Genomic DNA, 15,371 nt, shown 5'->3' on the forward strand with positions numbered 1-15,371 from the left:
GACAAACTTCGTCGGAGCATCGTCCGGGACGCCAGTTGCAAGGGATGGAGGTGGAGGAGGAGGGCAGCGTCTCTTCACTACTCGCGGTGCCTGGGAAGCGCGGTGGGATTCCGGACGCGGTCGTGGCTCGCAAAGTCCATGCCAAATGGTTGCCGCAGGATCAAGGTCTTCTCTTCTCCTCTCGATCGTTTGGATTGATCCTCGCTCCCAGTCTTGCTTGCTTGTCTAGGATCAGGATTGATGCTTTCCTTCTTCCAGGATTGATGCTTATGGTGCGATGTCGATGTGGTAAGCGTATGGAACGCTCACTGCTCGAGCAAGATTGGAGAGGGTTTCTCACAAACCGGCACGTCGTGGACATGAGCTTGCCCAGCCAGAAGCTCTACCACCCGCCATGGAGGTGAATCTCGAGATCGGCGTGGAGATCCACCCCGCCCGTCCAGCTGAGCGGCTACGCTGTAGGCCATGACGATCCCTCCGCCGGAGGTCCTCCCCACTCTGCGGCGGCTGCTCGAGCTCCTCAACCTGGAGATCAGCGCTTCCAAGAAGAACCCTAACTCTGTGTAAGAGTTTTGTATATTTAGGGCAACGAAGGAGCTATGGCTGCGATGGCGCAGCAAGCGGGAGGAGGTGATGGAGCCGGCACTGGTGGCGGCGGCGGCGGCGGTGGCGGCGCCGGGCCACGGAAGACGAGCGTCTCGTTCGGATCGCTCATGCCATTCCTCCAGACGCTTGTGGCGCCGGAGCAAAATCTCCAGCTCGTGGCGCTCTATGCGAAGATGAAGGTGTGTTCTTTCGCCGCTTTCTAGCTCCACTTGTCTTGATCGCCCTCCACCACACCACAGGAGGAGAAGATCTCCCGCGAGGATTTCGTGAGGGGAGCTCGCGTCGTCGCGGGAGAGAAGGTGATTCTGGAAGCTCTCAGTCGGATGAACTCGAGGGTATGGTGCACGAGAATTTCTACTCGATCGACCCGCGAATTTTTTCATTTTTGTGTCGCCAATGTAGCCTCCACAGGCGCTACACCCAGAACAACCCCCAGCGCTTGGTGATGGATCATCACAGCAGCCACCATTTACTCCACCAGAACGAAAGCAGCTCGTGAGGAAAGCTTCTGATATGGCCATGACGTCGGGCGGACAAGCCAGGTTCCAAATTTGTTTTCTTCCCTCCTTTTGCTCGATCTCACGAGCTTTTGCAGTAAGAAACAAAAGGCTGATCCGGTCCAAAGCCTTGAGCAGATCAACGATGTAACTGCTGTTGGTGGCGTCAACTTGAAAGTAGAGTTTCTTTTCTTGCTCGCGTTTCGGTTTTCTTACTCTTTTGATTTCAGGAAGAAGAAGAGCGCTTGCTCACTGCTCCGAGAGAAGAAAGCCGGACTACACCTGAGATGCGAAGGAAGTTTATGGAGGAGGAAGGCCGATTTTTCTTGGAGAAAGGTCCACTACATACTAAAGTACAAGAAATTGGTATAAAGATTTTGGAGCCATATCGGTGATGCCATTGGTGCCTCTACTTGCAGCCGCGAAACATGGACTCAAAAGCATCAGTGAGGACGTGGAGCGTTGCTTGTCGATGGTAAGCGTCCCCGTCGTGAAAATTGAGCTTATAGTTTGTGATCCAGAGTGCGGAGGAATTGTTGTGGGGCTTTCTTCTCAAAACCATCAAAGTGTCCAAGCAGGTACCAGTTTTGCAAACTTCATTTTCAAGTCTCACTGCCCCGCTTCCAGAGATGCGACGTTGAAAAGGAACGGCACAGGGTTATGGCGACGCTAGATTTTCAGAAGCAAATCATGGCCATGAGGAAAGAGCAACGGGAATTTCGGCAAAGAAAGCAAGCCGAAGAAGCCGAGAGATTGCGCAAGCTCAATGAGGTTAATGCATCACTCTTTTGAGTGATCCAAGCCCCAAGTTAACTTGTGTCGTGCAGGAGAAAGGACCACAAGCAACTGAAGAATCAACTCCAAAATCTCAAAAGGTGAGCACGCTCATGGATGCTTATTTCTTTTTTCCTGATGCTTCCAGTGTGTGCTAGGCACAACAACAAAACGATGACAAGTTGAGAACCACGGCGGCAAACATTGCAGCTCGCAAGGCTGTGGGAGCCGACGACGTGCTCTCCAAGTGGATGCTAATGGCCGAACAGAGACAGCAAAAGCAAGCAGCTGCTGGTAAGCTCTTGCAAGTTTGGAAAAGCGGAAAAGAATACTTCGTGAGCTTGTAGATGGCTGGGGAAACGCAGGAACACCAGTTGCCGGCAAGCAGCAGTTCGGTGGTAAGCTCGTTTCCGAGCGATGATGCGTTCCTGACAAACTTTCTTGATAGCTGCGACGCCTCGAGTGAATGCCCGGCGCTCTGCTCTACCTCAAGCCACCAGAGCTCGGTCGATCATACTCCGGGACCTGGTGGCCTGCCTGGAGAGGGAGCCGGGCATGTCGACGTCCCCTCTCCTGTACAGATTCTACGAGCGATTGTCGAGCGAGGAGGTGAATTACTAGAGGAGCACACATTCTAACACTTGCGAGAGATCGAGAGCGTCATTTCTCTCCAGGAAAATGGGCCAAGCCTGCGTTTTTGCGGTGTTCGTGGCAGGCAAACAAGAGATCTTCAATGTTGACTTGAGGATAGGTCCCGGGATCGATACCCGGCAAGAGAGGAATTTGGCCCGCCGCATGTCATGTCATGTCATAACAGACCTCGTAACGCCACCTAATCACACGAACGACCAAAAAAGAAAATCCCCCCAATTTATTTCTCGAAAACAAATAACCCCAAAATAGGCCCCCGGCGCCGCCGCCGTCCGATGCGGGCGGCGATCCGACGGCCCGGACCCCAGGCACCGCCATTCAATCTGGTTTGCGCAAAGAAAGAAAGAAGAAGAAAAGAAAAAACTCACGCCGAGAAACACACCACGCCGGTGGTGGTGTTTGTGTAGTACCATATCATATCGTTAATGCCTGGCATTTGTTCCTTGTTGCGAGATCATCACATAAGCAAGAACATCCCAAAAAAAAAAGGAAAAAATTTACCAAGGGTACGTTCTCCTCCTCCTCCTTCTTCTTCATCTTTGTTTAGCTCTCTCTCATTCTCAATCAATCAAGCATGCTTATAGCTCTAGCTCCAGCTCTTCCAGCTACATTGGGCGAGCTCGGCTATGGTGCTGCCTGGTTTGCATTTGCATGCAGCATCATTTGCTAGGCTTGCATGTATCTTGCTCGCCGTCGCCTTGTCTCACCTAGACTGGAATTTTCGACTGTTCCAGGTGTTGGGCTGCTGAGTGTGGCGGCTGCCGGTCTTGGGTTGCCCTCTTTTCCGGGGGCAAGGCTCCCCCTTTCTTTATTCTTGTTGGTCTCCTCTTCTCGGGAAAAGAGAAGATGCCCGATGATCACCAGAGCTCCGGGCTTGCTGACGCTGCCGCCACCACCGCCACCACCGCCGCCGGCGAACACCACCAGTCGCCGCAAACTCCTCCTCCTCCTCCGCTCACTTCTCCATCGCCAGAGCACAGCAACAACAACAACGGTGGTCATGCACAAGCTCCCACAAGCTCGGAGGTCCACCACGCGCTCCTAGCCGCGGCCGCCGCCAGCGCCACCGCGCCGCCCCGCTCCTCGGAGATGCTCAATCTCCCCCGAGACTTCCTGTCCCTCCGCCCGCAAGAGCCGCCACCCCTCTCACACTCGCGGCTTGTTCCAAAGTTCGAGACCAAAGACGCGCCTTTGATCACGGTACAAATGGCGTCTCCTCCCCACAACTACAAATGCACCTCGATCACCACCACCACTAGCACGACTAGCACTGCCACTCCAGTCTTCTCGGCCGGTTACCCGCGAGCTCTAGCTTCTCACGAGGAGGTCTTGCGAGACAAGGAGCTCTTCCTCGACACGCTCCGGAGGCTCCACGGGAGCATGGGATTCAAGTCATTGACGTACGTAAGTAGACACTATGGTTGTCTCTCCCGCTCTCTTTTTGGTTTCTCTTTGGTTTCTCGATCGATCGATCGAACTCCTTTGACCGTTTGATGGATGGATGGGAACTTTTTCTTCAGCATACCAACAATTGGAGGAACTCAGCTGGATTTGCACCTCTTGTACAGGGAAGTCACGGCCCGCGGAGGATTACACCAGGTTGGTGGAGCGAAATTCTTGTTTCTTTGGCACAGGCACTCACTTCGCTCGTTGCTCGCAGGTGATCAAGGATAGGATCTGGAAGGAAATAAAAGCGGTGTTCCATTTCCCACCGACGACCACCAATGCGTCGTATGTTCTTCGGAAGTATTACTCGAGCCTTCTCCACCACTACGAGCAGGTCTACTTCTTCCGGAATCAGGGAGCTGTCGTATCTGCGCCCGGTTAGCTTTCTCTATCCGGAATTCATTCATTCCTTTTGCCTCGTTTTCTTCTTTTCTTTTCCTTCCTTTGACTGACTTGGAGTCAGGTCTTGTCTCTCCAGGCGATGCAGATGCTGCTGCTGATCCAGGTAGAAGAAAGGCAAAACAAAAACTTTACTCACAATACTTTGGTTGCTCTAAACAAAGTTATCTTTTTTTGTTCCTCGCAGGGAATGCCACCACGAACTGTATCGGTCAGACCGTGACAGGATCAATCGTTGGCAAGTTCGAGCATGGCTACCTCGTCAGTGTCACCGTCGGCAGCGAGGCGCTCAAAGGCGTCCTGTACAACGTCCCACCCGGCGAGTACGTGCCACAGTTCACGACCACGTCCAAGCTCCCGACTTCCAACGGAGCTCAGCTGTCCGAGTGCGTGAATGCTGATGGAGAGCTCCGGCGCAAGAGGAGGAGGAGGCTGGGATTGAGAAAAAAGGATCCCAACGCTCCAAAGCTCAACCGGAGTGCCTACAACTTCTTCTTTGCGGAGCAGAGAGCACGGATAAGGCTGTTGCAGCCCAACCGGGAGATCAGCAGGATGATTGGAGATTCGTGGAGCAAACTAACTGACGAGCAGCGACTGGTAACAGCACAAAGTTCTCTTCTCTCTCGTTTTTTTTCTTGGTTTTCACATCAGTGACACCCTCTGGCAGCCTTACAAAGAGCGTGGACTCGTGGACAAGGAGCGGTATCGGAAAGAGATAAAGCAGTACCGGGAGAAGATGCGGGGATTGAAGGACGTGGACATGGAAGGCACGACTGAAGAAGCTCACGAGGAGGAGGACGTAAGCGATGATCCAGAGCAGGAGGTGGAGACGGAAGACAATGGCGCTCCGGCTGACGAAGAGCAGCGTGAGACTCTCGAGTTTAAGTCCATCCTCTCGGCTCAGGCCTCCTAACTCTTTAGCTCGTCACTCACTCACTCACCTCTTTAGTGTTGATGATCATGTACATTGCCTCACATCTCTCACAATTGTTGTCTAACATGGATAGATCGATTCGCAGCTCCTTTTTCTACTTGCAGCGTAGTAAATCTTAATCTTTGGTGTATGCCATGATCGTAAATCCAGAAGATCCGCCAGGAAGATGATGGGAAAAGAGGGGCGACGGGGACAAATTGTTTTTTTCTTCTTATTTCTGTGTCTAAAAAGCAGTGTTTTCTGGCAAGCCAGGACGATATCCGATGGTTTCCAAGCTTTACAGAGAAACAAACCATCCAACCCAGCAGATTTCTAGTCTCCATCTCATCAACCTTATCACCAAACTGAATCAAGTCTTGTTAGAGACGAACAAAACAAATCCATGGCCGGTGTGGGGAGCTGTTTTCCTGCAACACGGCACTGCCATCTTCGAGGGACCACGCCAATAATATCTCGGACTTTAAAATGTTTGAAGCTCGATCGCAATGTAGCTATAGTTGTGTTTGTATCAAGTCGAGTGAGGAAGCATGGCGCCTCCAGCTGCGAGCCTCGATGGTCTGCCAACTTCCACGCTTGCTCATCCCTTGCTCCAAGGAGGCCGCCCTCCTTATGCCCACAAGTTCTCCAAGGCGCAACTGGAAGCACTCGAGGCCCTGTGCTCTACATTCGTTCCGCCGGTTTCGTCCCCCGATGGCAGCCACAGAGAGTTTTACGAGCTCTCTGGGGAGGCAGACGCAGAGATGGTGAGCAGGCCGAGCTAGAAAAGCAAAAAAGATGGCTTTGCTTGCGTTTGTTTGTAGGTGGCGGGGAGGATGACACAGTTTATCCATCCCAAGCTTTTGAGGAGAGCCGAGGAGGTGCTGGGCATGCTCTCCACGCCCAAGTCCACTCCGCAGTACCCCTACGACAAGAAGTTCAGTGAGGTGCCGCTCGAGGAGCGAGAGAAACTTATGTACCAGTGGGCCAACAGCGACGACGACGATTCCCGTCTCAACTTCAAGATCTTCAAGACGTTCATCCTCAACACCTTCTATAGCAAGGTGCCGTGGTTTAGAAAGACGCTCTCTATATCAAGACATTGTACCTCTTGGCTTGCAGGTGGATGCTTCGGGCTACAACCCGACCTGGGAAGCCATCGGCTACGCGGGACCGGATCCAAACTCCATGAAAGCAACGTTGCCTCCAAAGCCGTCAGCTCTCAAGTCCGCCGTCTTCGACGTCAGAGAGCACCCCGACCTGCGAGCAGTCCTCAAGCACACGGGTTACACTCTACTGGATGACATATCTCACCTCAAGCCGGCGCTGCTGCCTTCCAACAAGCTTGAGGACGGAGAGGACGTGATTGGCATCAAATGCGACGTGATCATTGTTGGAGCTGGCAGCGGAGGAAGCGTTCCAGCTCAGGTCCTGTCCACTGCCGGCCTCAAAGTTTTGCTGCTGGAGAAAGGCCGCTACTTTGCGAGAGAAGATCTGTCCCTGCTCGAGCAACCGACTTTCAGCGAGCTCTACGAAGAAGGCGGATTTCTGGCAACTGACGACTTTGCTTACTCGCTCATGTCCGCTGCGGTGGTGGGAGGCGGAACTTGCATCAACTGGGCGGCATCCTTCCAGACTCCGCCTCACGTCCGCCAGGAATGGGCCGAGGAGTGTGGACTTCCCATGTTTACCAGCGAAAAGTACCAGCAAGCTCTGGATCTCATCTGCAAGAAGATCGGTGTTCAGCCCAATGCAACAGTGGAAAGCTTCCAGAATGCAGTCCTGCGCAAGGGATGCGTGGAGCTTGGCCTCCACAGCGCAAATATACCGAGAAACGCGAGCCCGGAACACTATTGCGGCTGCTGTAACATGGGATGCCGACGGGGTATGAAGCAAGCGACCACCGAGACTTGGCTGGTGGAAGCAGCGGCAGCGGGAGCGACCATCCTCACGGGAACAAAAGGCTTGCAAGTGCTATTCACGGACGGGACCAAGAAGGAGAAGAAAGCCATCGGTGTGTTGGCCACCACCTTGGGTGACCAGCCAAAGAAGTTGATCATCGAGGCCAAAGCGACCATCGTGTCCACCGGCTCTATCATGACACCACCGCTGCTCATCAGGAGTGGACTCACGAATCCAAACATTGGGAAACACTTCCACATCCATCCGGTGCTGGGAGTGTGGGGATACTTCCCGGACGAGGAGAAGAACCCGGGAGCTAGCTTCGAAGGAGGGATCATGACGGCCTTTAGCGCGGTGAGCGCACGCTGGGACACAGTCGGCTATGGTCCGGTGCTCATGACACCGAGCTTCCACCCCGGACAGTACGCTTCGGTGGTAACTTGGAAATCTGGAGCTCAGCACAAGGAGGCAATGCGGAGGTTCAGACGAGTCTCTCAGGTGGTGCTCTTCACTCGTGACAAAGGAGCTGGGAGTATCGGAGTGGACAAGAAGACGGACGAGATCACGATCGAGTATACTCTAGATCCATACGACGAGGAGGTTTGCCTGGAGGGAGCGGAGAAAGGACTTCGCGTGCTCAAGGCAGCGGGGGCAGTGGAAGTCGGGACGCACCACCACGACGCTGAAAGCTTCACGTTTGGCAAGTCGACAAGCTGGAAAGAAGAGAAGAAGCGGTTCGAGGAGTACCTTGCGAGCGTGAGAAGCAAAGGGCTCAAGCCCAACCGGCTGCCAATGGTATCGTATCACTTGCTGGGATCGTGCCGGATGGGATCCAGCCCCGAGAACTCGGTGATTGATGCCAAAGGCGAGACTTGGGATGCTGAAGGCCTCTTCCTCACGGACGCCAGCGTCTTTCCCACACCCACGGGTCTCAACCCCATGGTCACTATCCAGTCCATCGCCTACTGCACTGCACAGAACATTGTGGAGCATGTCAAGTCGTCCAAGTGAAAGAGCAGAGCTCTAAGCTCTAAGCAAAATCATACCAGAGTTTGTATTGTTTGTGAAGTACTGTGATGGAATAAGAACAGCGACGTATGGCCAGCTCACCTGTTTTACGAGAGGAGAAAGAAGATTTAGATTCTTCGTCCCAGCAAAGAGACAAACAGCTGCCAAGGAAAGATCAGCCACAAAACTGGCTTTGTCAATATTGCTCTAGAGACAAACAACTCCACCAAGAGAAAAAGAAATGCGTCCTAGTTGGATAGAGATGTCAGAGACTTACTTGGATAAGGCATCAGGACTGCAGCATCGTCCACAAAGCCAGTCTTTTGAGGACAAAAGAAGTATTGCCCCACACTGGAAAACCAAGAAGGAACCCGGCAGATCCCTGCTGGAAGGACAGGGACATCGAGAGAAAATGTGAGGTAGCCGGAGGTCGCTTTCCATCCAACCTAATAAAATCCCAAGAACCCTAAAAAGCAGCAAATTAGTGTAGGCTTTACAATAAGTAAATTAGGCTTTACAATAAGTAAATAATTTTAACTCGTCTTGAGCATATACACACACTTTTTCTCCAACAATGGCAGAAAGAAATTTATATATACTTGAGCTAGAAAGTAATCAAAAAGTCAACACAAAAAGAAGTATAAAATTTGAGCTAAGTCTGGATTAGGGTTCTTGCAACATTGGGAGTTCACAACCCTAACAGCTAAGAAATTCCCTAGGGGTAAATATCAGATTTTCAATCATGTGGAAAATGGGGCAAAATGTTTCTAGACAGCCCCATAGCTAACTGTTTATGAGTAAAGATCCCTGGGCCGTGGATTCCTTTAGCACATTTTCCCTCCTGGAAATTATAATGTTCCTTCAAATCTTTTTGAGTATGGTTCCACCCTAAAAGCAAGGAGTTTAGGGTTCTATGGCGATGAGGAGCGGCTGCTCGGCCAGGATAAGGTGGGTGATGCCGCATTTCACTCCCTCGAGCTTCTGTAGCAGCAGCGCATCGTCATCGTCCGGAGAAATCGCCGCAAGCAGCAGCACGGAGATCGCAAGCGAAGGAGAAACCGGGATTACTCCAAAGGCAAGAAGGAGGAGAAGGAGGTCCAAATCCAAGGCCGACGACAGCTGCGCTGCCAAGCTCACCATCAACATCAAGACCGCGATGCGTGAGTTTCGGCTGGGAGACATCCCCAACGCCAAGGTGTGTGGGCTGCCCACGGAGAGGTCGCTCTTCACCGTCATCCAGGGGCCTCATATCGACAAGAAATCGCGCGAGCAGTTTGATATCCAGACGCGGAAGTGGCGCGTCACCATCGATACGGAGACGAGTAAGTTACGAGAGAAGCTCGAGTTTCTCAAAGAGCACAGGATTCCTGGAGTGGAGATCAAGGCCCGGTTCCAGTACAAGACGAGGATGGCTTGGCCGCTCAAGCCTACCCGGCTGTCCGACCAGGAGAAATGGAAGCTCTTGACGCTGCGCAAGAAAGATCCAAAGCTCTACACCGCTGCGAAGCTTGCCGAGGAGTTTAAGATCGAAGAAGAACAAGTGTATGACGTGCTCAGGTCCATGGAGGAGCGGCAAAAACACGTCGATATGTTTGGAGGAGAGTGAAGAAACGCTCCAACGCTCCAACTTTCTTTCTTCCGTCTTCTTAAAGCAGCTCCATCGGCATTTGGATGACTGTGAATAAGAAAGAGTGCCCGGCTCCTTCTCCTACTTGTGCTGCTCTATCCGTGTTACTGGCACCACCATCGCTACGATCGACCGGTGATAGTGCTGCTTCCTCGGCATAGTCGCCTGCTCTAATTGCTGGAGCCGCCACAAAGTTGCTCCTTTTTGCCTTCTCCGGGGCCACTACCACTGTCTCTGCCTGTTGCTTCCCCGCCTCTAGCAATCTCCACGAGATCCTATAGTTGCTCAAGTCGTACATTCCCGGCGCTAGCACTCCGACGCATAGCGGCACTCTGGTGGAAGCTCCGGGTGCCAGTTCCAGCGATGTCACGGATTTGGAGCAGCACCATACGTAAGGTCCGGATGATGCAAGCTTCCTGTCACTCCTTGCTGAGGATTCTGTTCCTGACGAAGCGAGAGCCTCTAAAGTTGGTGGAGGCGAGGCACTTCGCCACCCAGCTTTGGCACCACCATCGCCTGTGTCATTCCAGTCACAAGTCTCCACTTTCACGGATGCTGTCAGCTGCGAGCAGTTTCTAAGAGCCAAGAAGACCGGGACTTCGCATAGACCTTGCGTAGCGAAGTCGTGGGCTAAACACCTCGGTCCCTCCATAGCCCAAACCAATGGTTGAGAGCCTTCCACCCTGCAAAGTTGAAGCTCGTAAGACCATAGGAAAATGGAGACAAATCGAACAAAACCTGCAATGACAGACGTGATGGCTTGCAATACGAAAATCCCGCTGACTACCCGCGGCTTTCTCGGTTATCATGTCGTCTTGTTGCCCAGTGATCAAAACTATATCGACAGTTTGATATCTAGCGTCCTGCTAGTGAAAACAGTAGTTGGAGAAATTAACAAAACATTCAAACGAAACGAAACCTGAGAAGTTTTTATCTGTACAATCTTCTCTTGCTGGTGAAAATAAGAAAGTGGACCTGAACTAATGTTGATTAGAGGCTCTTCGCTACTAGGAGGACCAAGTCTTACGGTACCACCTCCATGCTTTGTTTCCACATCCCTCTGCACAGTCACTACGACTTAAACAGCCAGATACGCAAAACGGAGCTTACCCGGAGTTGGAAGAAAAAGGAGGATGATTGCGTAGCAGGCAGCAACTGAGATGGAGAGACGGAAGATGACAGGAATGCAGCCTTGAGTGTTTCATCATTATCTGCTTGCTCCAACACCTGCGGCTGAACGGCAGAGAAGCACCAATCATCTCCGATACTCGATGCCTGTCGCAACCAGAAACTGTCGGAAGGATGTACATTTGCTACGTCCATTCGTAAAAGGTACTGGTCCAGCTTCACTGGGCAGGACGATATTCCCACGGAGACTTGTAGCGACGGAATCACCTAAAAGCAAAGCGGTAAACAAAAGAAGTCTAAATAACAAGAAGTCAGCTTTACCTGAACACTATGGACCATTCGCAAAGTCCGATACTTAAGGCTGGTAGTGTCTTCACACGGCTCAAAGTAGAGTACTGTCTTGAATGACACCTTTCCATCGTGGCTTGCATGCAACCATAACGGCCATAGGAATGTTGACACTCCTTCTAAAAAAGTTTTCTGAGACCAATAACGACGGTCAGGAGCTTAACTTCGTAGTTACGAGAGCACCAAACCTCCGGAAAGTGAAAAATGGAGCTACCGTGTTCACATTGGATGTCTTTTGGCTGCCCATCATTTCGCATTTCCAAACAATTTGGAAATTCAAGGTCCAAATCTCCTTGTTCGCCAAACATTAAAAACGCAGGATGGCTGGTTTTAAGTTTGATATTCTACAAGAACAACTCAAAGGTTACCCGAGTAATGCAAAGGAGAGAATGCAGACCTTAATAGAGGCCTGAGACGGATTTTGAATCTCTAATACAACACGTCGAACTTCTCCTCTGTTAATCTTTGGTGGTAGCTCATGCATTGATATCTCCAGCCTTGGCATGTGCTGCCCACAGTAAATCAGGAAAAGAAAATGATACTCGAAATATTACGTACCGCCACTACGTTGAACTTCAACCGCTTATGGAATGGTACATCTATTTTAGACTTTCTTGGCTTTGATGATTTTGATTTCCCTTGCACTGGAAAGTCATAACGACATTGCACGATTCCACAAAGGCCCCATTTAACTCCCACTACCTGCAGCAAACCTTCTTCGATAGGCTTCGTCTTCAAGCAAACCTGCACACGGGCATGAAAAACAGAAAAAAATAAATAAAATAAAAAAGTGACTAGCAAGTCTTACCTCCACCTCTTCTCCACCCTTGAGAGAAAATGATTCGTTTGAGAGAATCAACGAGGAGTTTTCACTGCAAAGTGCACACCTTGAAGAAAAATTCAAAGGAAAACGGCAACATACGGTTTTGAGCTCGTCATCTCTTCTGGTCCTACAGAGTCGGTAAGTAACACTAAAAGTTGATTCAGGAAATATCACCTCTCTTTTTTGGTTGAAACTCGCAAATAAGCTCCATAAGAAAGACTTCAATGGAGATTTGCAACGGATTGCTAACCTTAAGAAAGACACAAACATCCTCTGTCAAAAAGAAAATGTAAATAAATGTGAAATTCAATACAACCACAAGACTTACCTCCTGAAACGCACACGTTAAAATCCTGGATTTTCTTGTTAGATTTCCCTGCATCCAACCAAGTCGTAATTGGTGCTCCTGAGGACGGTGGAACAAGCTCCTCCTCTAAAAGGGCCCATTCCGCTTCCGGTACACTGGCCTGCAGAAACCTGCTTACAATATTCTGACATGAGAAATAGTTATCTTACAGCCATGGCGGAAGCATAGGTCCTGTGATCTTCAAAGCGTACATACACGTCATCGGAGCTTATTGCAGGCAACCTTACTCGTAACACCTCATCTTTCGTTTCCAAATTCTACCAAATCAGGGTGTTTAACAATGCAAATTAAAAGATAAACTTAAAATACCTGGACTGCATTGAGAAATTCTTTCAAGAACTGGGCTTGTGTCGGAGCAGACTGGTGACTGCAAGCCATGATGTTCATAAAATGTTGAACAGCAGCATCCACCTTCCCAAGAAGCAAGGATATCCTGAAAGCAATAATAGCCAGTTCAGTAAACTCATTAAAGCCTTTCACGTACCGGCCAAGGTAGACATTAACGTGATCGCCAATAAAATTCCAGCCTTGCCCATCGTATACAGCTGAGGCTCTCGAATAGGCACGTAGCGCGTGTTTTCTCTAGAGTAGTTGAAGGATAAGTCAAAGCCAAAATGCTGTTGCAATTTACCTGGCTGCTCATATGGTACCGGATACCTGCTAAAACAAGATGAAAACCGTACTTCCGCAGCATAGGTGGGACACAACGCAAGAAACAGTATGCTGACTGCTCTAACAATACTCCTGCTCGCAAAGTAGCATCCTTGTCCATCTAATTGGAAGTTTTAAAGCTTGTAAGCACGCGATCAAAACCAAACCTCTGTGCCCGCTCGAAAGAGGACGGATGCAGCTTCGGAATATTGAGCTCTCGTTTTATGCACTTCAGCCCACCACAAAGCTGTGCGCGTTGCGTACCTTATGGAGGGTGGGCCACAAGTCTAGAAAGGTAAAAACAGCTCAGAATATCAAATAAGACGCACAAAGCTCGTTACTTGATATGTTATGTAGGCTGTCTCTAAGGAGTTATCAGCTTCTTTTCTTGATTGGTCCAACAGGCATAAACAAATTCCAAGCATCTCCTGTGTGCATAATACATGTCAAGAATGAAATCACACAAAACTTTCAACTCACCATGACGCCGGCATATCTTTTCAGCGCTCTATCAGCTTTGTAATCGCTCGAGAGCAAGCGATAGTTTGATACCGCCAGATCGTAATCTTGCAACATAAAAGAGTAATCCGCAAGAACACGAATTTGTGATTCCACCGAATTGTAAGTATATCTGCCAATACACAAAAAAAAAAAAAAAGAGAGAGAGAGAGAGAAGGATGAGAGTGCTATTTATGTTTCGTCTTACACATTCCCTGAAGGAGTATCCGGGTATTCGGAGTCTTTTTTCCGCCACCAAAGATTTTTTAATTGATTCTTTAAGCCTCGTCGTGTAGCTGCCACCTGCAACCACAATCTGTTCAGTAGCAGCAAATTTTGCAGCAAAAACTTACCTGCTGATTCAAGTAACGAACTTTCTGTTCCATATACGGTATAATGTGCTTCTGGCACAAATCGATCACAAACCTTTGAATCTGAAACAAGAAATAGCCTCAGGAGAAATGTAGATGGCTTTCAGACAAGTACCTCATCGACATCATTAATTTGAAGACAGCATCCAGTTTTAAGATTGTCTGATATCTGCATGTCTCAAGTTATAGCCCAGAGAAGCATAAGCACAAAACATTTGCATACCTTATAACGCGGCATGCTAGAACTCCAGATATCTTCCACAGGGGAACCATTATCCAGTGGAGAAGAATTTATCCGGATTAAGCTGCAGTCGTTAACATCTAGTGTACCAGCAAAATTCTGAAGCATCTCATTTGCGCTGCCAGATACCAGACAACGCAAAAAATTACAAGATGAAGGTAAATAATTGCTTGAGACTTACCGATCAGAAGGCCCATCCTGGTTGTCGTGCAATACAACGTAGTGCCTGAGGATTCTTGGATCCATGGCACCATCCTTGAGCAACGATGGCAGATTGGTAACGTCTGACAGGCTAGCAAAGACGTCGAGGGGGTTCTCGTCGTTTGAAGAAACAACAAGCAGACCTGCAAGTCACACACTCGCCATGAGTCAGCTTACGTGATCGAGAATATCTAGGACTATACAAGCTACAGGGTGATCAAAAGCTTCGTGTTCAGAGAATGCCAGAGTCCGGGCAAACGCGGTACTGTACTTTTGGAACCAAGACAGTGTTGACTCCGACTGCATCGCTAGCAGAAACAACAAGCACAGAATAAGGAACTCAAAGAGAGAACAACTGGAACACAGCAAACCTCTGTGGACGGATTCAATACTGCTCTGAGCACGAAGATCGTCACCTTGGATCTCGTCCAGAGCAGCCTCATTCACCACATCAAGTAATTGCTGCTCGGCTAGCTAAGCAACGCAGAAAAGAAAAAAACATACATCATTCTTCACATGAAGAATGAATGAAAAGCTACCTCAATTGGCGTAGCTCGAATCTCCGAAGCGTAGAAGAGGCGGAGTCGAAACTCTTGCAGCCGGTATGGCGTCTCGCTCGCTGTCCGCACGGGTACTGATGGAATAATCAAGGAGGAGAGATCGGATTCATTCACATTCCACGAAAACAAGCACACTCACCATTGACGCGGTCGAGAAAACAGAAGGGGCGCAGGAGATCCACGAATCCGAGATTGTTCTTCCGGCATGCTGCCTCCGCGCGGGGCGACGCAAGCACCATGACCACCGGCGACACGCTCTGGAGCAGGATCTGGGACAGCAGCGACGCAGCGCCATTGCCAGGAGCTGCCGGAGCGGGAGGACTCTCCATCGAGAACCCTAAACCCGGTCCGATAGATCTCAAA

General features: G+C 50.0%; 4 protein-coding genes across 6 annotated transcripts; 3 read left to right on the forward strand and 1 right to left on the reverse strand.

The window, feature by feature from the left end:
- The first annotated feature begins 57 nt into the window (after positions 1–57).
- LOC112350803 (transcription initiation factor TFIID subunit 4b-like) lies at positions 58–2,713 on the forward strand. 2 transcript variants are annotated; one of them, XM_024687652.1, is made up of 12 exons: positions 58–785; positions 846–941; positions 1,009–1,148; positions 1,202–1,280; positions 1,334–1,469; positions 1,523–1,578; positions 1,625–1,681; positions 1,731–1,874; positions 1,931–1,978; positions 2,036–2,171; positions 2,225–2,275; positions 2,326–2,713. In XM_024687652.1, exons 1-12 carry the CDS (start codon positions 600–602, stop codon positions 2,496–2,498), a joined length of 1,302 nt encoding a protein of 433 aa, XP_024543420.1. In that variant the 5' UTR covers positions 58–599; the 3' UTR covers positions 2,499–2,713. The 2 variants fall into 2 exon arrangements, with proteins under 2 accessions (XP_024543420.1, XP_024543421.1); XM_024687653.1 differs by having other exon boundaries at positions 1,018–1,148.
- Positions 2,714–3,513: 800 nt separating this feature from the next.
- LOC112350804 (high mobility group B protein 9-like) lies at positions 3,514–5,395 on the forward strand. Its single transcript, XM_024687654.1, has 6 exons — positions 3,514–3,928; positions 4,049–4,127; positions 4,189–4,351; positions 4,438–4,479; positions 4,561–4,970; positions 5,041–5,395. The coding sequence occupies exons 1-6, from the start codon at positions 3,618–3,620 to the stop codon at positions 5,284–5,286; spliced, it is 1,251 nt and encodes a 416-aa protein (XP_024543422.1). The 5' UTR covers positions 3,514–3,617; the 3' UTR covers positions 5,287–5,395.
- A 391-nt stretch (positions 5,396–5,786) lies between these two features.
- On the forward strand, positions 5,787–8,292 carry LOC9661440 (long-chain-alcohol oxidase FAO4A). Its single transcript, XM_024687661.1, has 3 exons — positions 5,787–6,050; positions 6,108–6,347; positions 6,406–8,292. Exons 1-3 carry the CDS (start codon positions 5,835–5,837, stop codon positions 8,194–8,196), a joined length of 2,247 nt encoding a protein of 748 aa, XP_024543429.1. The 5' UTR covers positions 5,787–5,834; the 3' UTR covers positions 8,197–8,292.
- A 1,228-nt stretch (positions 8,293–9,520) lies between these two features.
- On the reverse strand, positions 9,521–15,351 carry LOC9661442 (trafficking protein particle complex subunit 8). 2 transcript variants are annotated; one of them, XM_024687523.1, is made up of 28 exons: positions 15,148–15,351; positions 14,988–15,082; positions 14,820–14,922; positions 14,652–14,756; positions 14,429–14,591; positions 14,230–14,365; positions 14,122–14,175; positions 13,989–14,069; positions 13,844–13,938; positions 13,618–13,768; positions 13,479–13,565; positions 13,305–13,424; positions 13,118–13,258; positions 12,971–13,068; positions 12,796–12,919; positions 12,636–12,743; positions 12,448–12,586; positions 12,294–12,392; positions 12,219–12,246; positions 12,105–12,168; positions 11,855–12,040; positions 11,694–11,804; positions 11,485–11,640; positions 11,270–11,428; positions 10,931–11,215; positions 10,740–10,880; positions 10,559–10,683; positions 9,521–10,503 (listed from the first exon to the last, which is right to left on the reverse strand). In XM_024687523.1, exons 1-28 carry the CDS (start codon positions 15,335–15,337, stop codon positions 9,840–9,842), a joined length of 4,008 nt encoding a protein of 1,335 aa, XP_024543291.1. In that variant the 5' UTR covers positions 15,338–15,351; the 3' UTR covers positions 9,521–9,839. The 2 variants fall into 2 exon arrangements, with proteins under 2 accessions (XP_024543291.1, XP_024543290.1); XM_024687522.1 differs by having other exon boundaries at positions 10,559–10,686.
- Between the last annotated feature and the right edge of the window lie 20 nt (positions 15,352–15,371).

Source organism: Selaginella moellendorffii, unplaced genomic scaffold (assembly GCF_000143415.4).
Source record: "Selaginella moellendorffii unplaced genomic scaffold, v1.0 SELMOscaffold_54, whole genome shotgun sequence".
NCBI lineage: Eukaryota > Viridiplantae > Streptophyta > Lycopodiopsida > Selaginellales > Selaginellaceae > Selaginella > Selaginella moellendorffii.